The 2,770-nt window shown below is 42.0% G+C and overlaps 1 protein-coding gene across 1 annotated transcript; it reads right to left on the bottom strand.

Annotated features, from left to right (window-relative positions):
* Nucleotides 1–1,074: 1,074 nt before the first annotated feature.
* On the bottom strand, nt 1,075–2,104 carry LOC132057775 (uncharacterized). Its single transcript, XM_059450378.1, has 2 exons — nt 1,972–2,104; nt 1,075–1,775 (listed from the first exon to the last, which is right to left on the bottom strand). The coding sequence occupies exons 1-2, from the start codon at nt 2,102–2,104 to the stop codon at nt 1,075–1,077; spliced, it is 834 nt and encodes a 277-aa protein (XP_059306361.1).
* Nucleotides 2,105–2,770: the final 666 nt, after the last annotated feature.

Here is a 2,770-nt window from a genome sequence, read left to right as displayed (position 1 = left end):
GCCTAAACCTACATGCCTAAGAAAACTGCGCACTACCCGAATAGATACGGGTGGTGGTAATTTTTTGATTGCCTCGATTTTGGCCCTGTCAACTTCATTGCCCTTGCTTGATACCTTATGTCCGAGAACAATGCCTTCTCAAACCATGAAATGGCATTTTTCCCAGTTAAGCACCAAGTTTGTTTCTTCATATCGAGCCAACACAGCATCAAGATGGCTTAAACAATTATCAAAAGAACCCCTGAAGACCGAGAAATCATCCATGAATACCTCCACATGATTTTCCACCATATCGGTGAAAATAGCCATTATACATCTCTGGAACGTACTAAGGGCATTACATAAACTGAAAGGCATCCTCCGGAATGCGAAAATGCCATATGGACAGGTGAAAGTGGTCTTCTCTTGATCTTCTGGAGCAATCATGATCTGGTTGTAGCCTGAATAACCATCCGTAAAACCAATAATAATCCTGCCTAGCCAATCGATCTAACATCTGGTCCATGAAGGACAAAGGAAAGTGATCCTTTCTGGTGGCAGTGTTCAATTTCTGATAATCAATGCATATCCTCGAACCAGTGACAGTTCTCTGAGGTGCCAGCTCATCCTTCTCGTTTCTCACCACAGTCATGCTCTCTTTCTTTAGGACACATTGAACGGGACTCACCCACTTGCTATCTAAGATGGAGGAAATAATGCAGCTAGCAAGCCACTTGATCACTTCTTTCTTCACCACCGCGTTGGGCTTGCTATATTCCTCCAATAATATCTTATGCATACAAAATGAGCTACTAATGCCTTGAATGTCAGCTATGGTCCAGCCAATGGCTCAGATTCTGTGTCTTAGCACTCGCAATACACATTCAACCTCACATCAGACAAATAAGCAGAAAGGATTACGGGCAATATATTACCACTGCCCAAGAAAGCATAGCGCAAATGAGATGATAATGGCTTCAGCTCAAGAATAGGAGCCTCCTTAATAGACGGTTTCAGTTTCTTTCACGATTTAGGTCTATCCAACTCCTCAAATGATGTATTGGCTTGAAAATATACACAAGAAATGTCAAGAATCTAAAGACACTCCTTGACTTTCTCATCTTCCACCAAGTCCCCACCATATACCAATGCAATCTCCAAAGGATCTTGAGAAGCTAGAAAGTGATCTAGCTCCGCATTTGTTAGCTCGGGCTCCACAACTGTGATCATCTTCAAGTACTCATAATGGGGTGGAAGCTTAGTAGCTTTGAACACGTCAAAAGTAGCTTCCTTCCCATCAACCTTCATTGACATCTTCCCATCTCTGACTCGGATAACTGCATAAACTGTCTCTAAGAATCTCCTTCCCATGATAAGAGGGACATTCTTATCTGCCTTATAATCAAGGATGATGAAATTAACTGGCAGAATAAACGGACGCACCTTCACAAGAACATCTTTAATTATGCAATCGGGATATGCAAGAGATCTATCAGCTAATTGCAAAGTGACTATTGTTGGCCTTGGCTCACCCAACCCCAACATTCGGAACATAGAGGTAGGCATCAGATTAATACTAGCACCCAAATCACACAATGCTAGCCCAACCTCGATATTACCAATAGTGATAGAAATAGTGAAACTACCCGGATCTTTCAGCTTTGGTGGAATCTTGCTCCTCACTCTAGAACTGCACTCCTCAGTAAGTGCCACAGTCTCAAATTTTGTCCAGCGCCTCTTATTTGCAACAACATCCTTGATGTACTTAGCATATTTCGGAACTTCTTGCAACAGCTCTACCAAAGGAATGTTGATGTGTACATGCTTCAATATGTCAAGAAATTTCTTACAGGCTGCATCTACTTTCTATTTCTGAAGGCGCTGTGGAAACGGTAGAGGTGGTCTAGTCACTACACTTTCGGACAGTTGCATGACTTTCTCGAGACTCTTTTCAGCTTCAGTTCTTTGAGCAGAAATGAGTTCAGCATCTACCTTCGTTGTTCTTTGGTGGCACTTCTTCAAGTTCTCTGCCATTCCTCAAGGTGACTGCTTTATATTTTTTAGGATTCTTTTCAGTATCACTCGGAAGAGCACCCTGTTGTCTGACATTCTGAGTAATCGCCATCTGTCTAACTTGACGTTCGAGCTCATAAATAGATTTCTTCATCTCGCTTTGCACTTTCTGATTTTGCTGCTGAACTCCTTACTATTGAGCTAAAAATTGCTTCATCATGTGTTCCACCGAATGTTCAGCTGGTTCAGCTTTGGGCTTCTGATAATTATTCTGCTTGTATAAGTCCTGCTTCCCGTAGTGAGGATTATAATTGTTTCCGAAGTAATTTCCATGATTTCCGCCACCACGACTGTGTTGCGCCACATAATAGACTGATTCTGGATTCAGAGGGCAATTAGAATAATCATGAGGCTTACCATATACTGGGACGTATTCTGCACCAGCCGCACTGTTCCTTCTTTCAGTCAAAATTTCCAGTGATATCAGGCTTGACGATAGCCTTAGCAGTATTTGCCAGACTAGGTCTAGCATAACTAGACAAAAGAACTCGTTATTCTTGTGCCATCTCAAAGAACTCTTTGAAGTCCCTTGTTCCCGACTTCGGTGTTATCAACCAAATCGAGAGCACGCTCGTTTTCTGCTAGCTTTTTCTGCTTGTGTAAAGTTCTTTTAATTTTCGAGTCAAAAACAGCTAAATCTTTTCCTTGACTTCGAGTGTCTGGCATAAATGAGAGAATTCACCTGAGGGGCACAAGTCAACCAACGAACCAGAGTAAT

Source organism: Lycium ferocissimum, chromosome 5 (assembly GCF_029784015.1).
Source record: "Lycium ferocissimum isolate CSIRO_LF1 chromosome 5, AGI_CSIRO_Lferr_CH_V1, whole genome shotgun sequence".
NCBI lineage: Eukaryota > Viridiplantae > Streptophyta > Magnoliopsida > Solanales > Solanaceae > Lycium > Lycium ferocissimum.
This window is presented reverse-complemented; position numbering and strand designations above follow the sequence as displayed.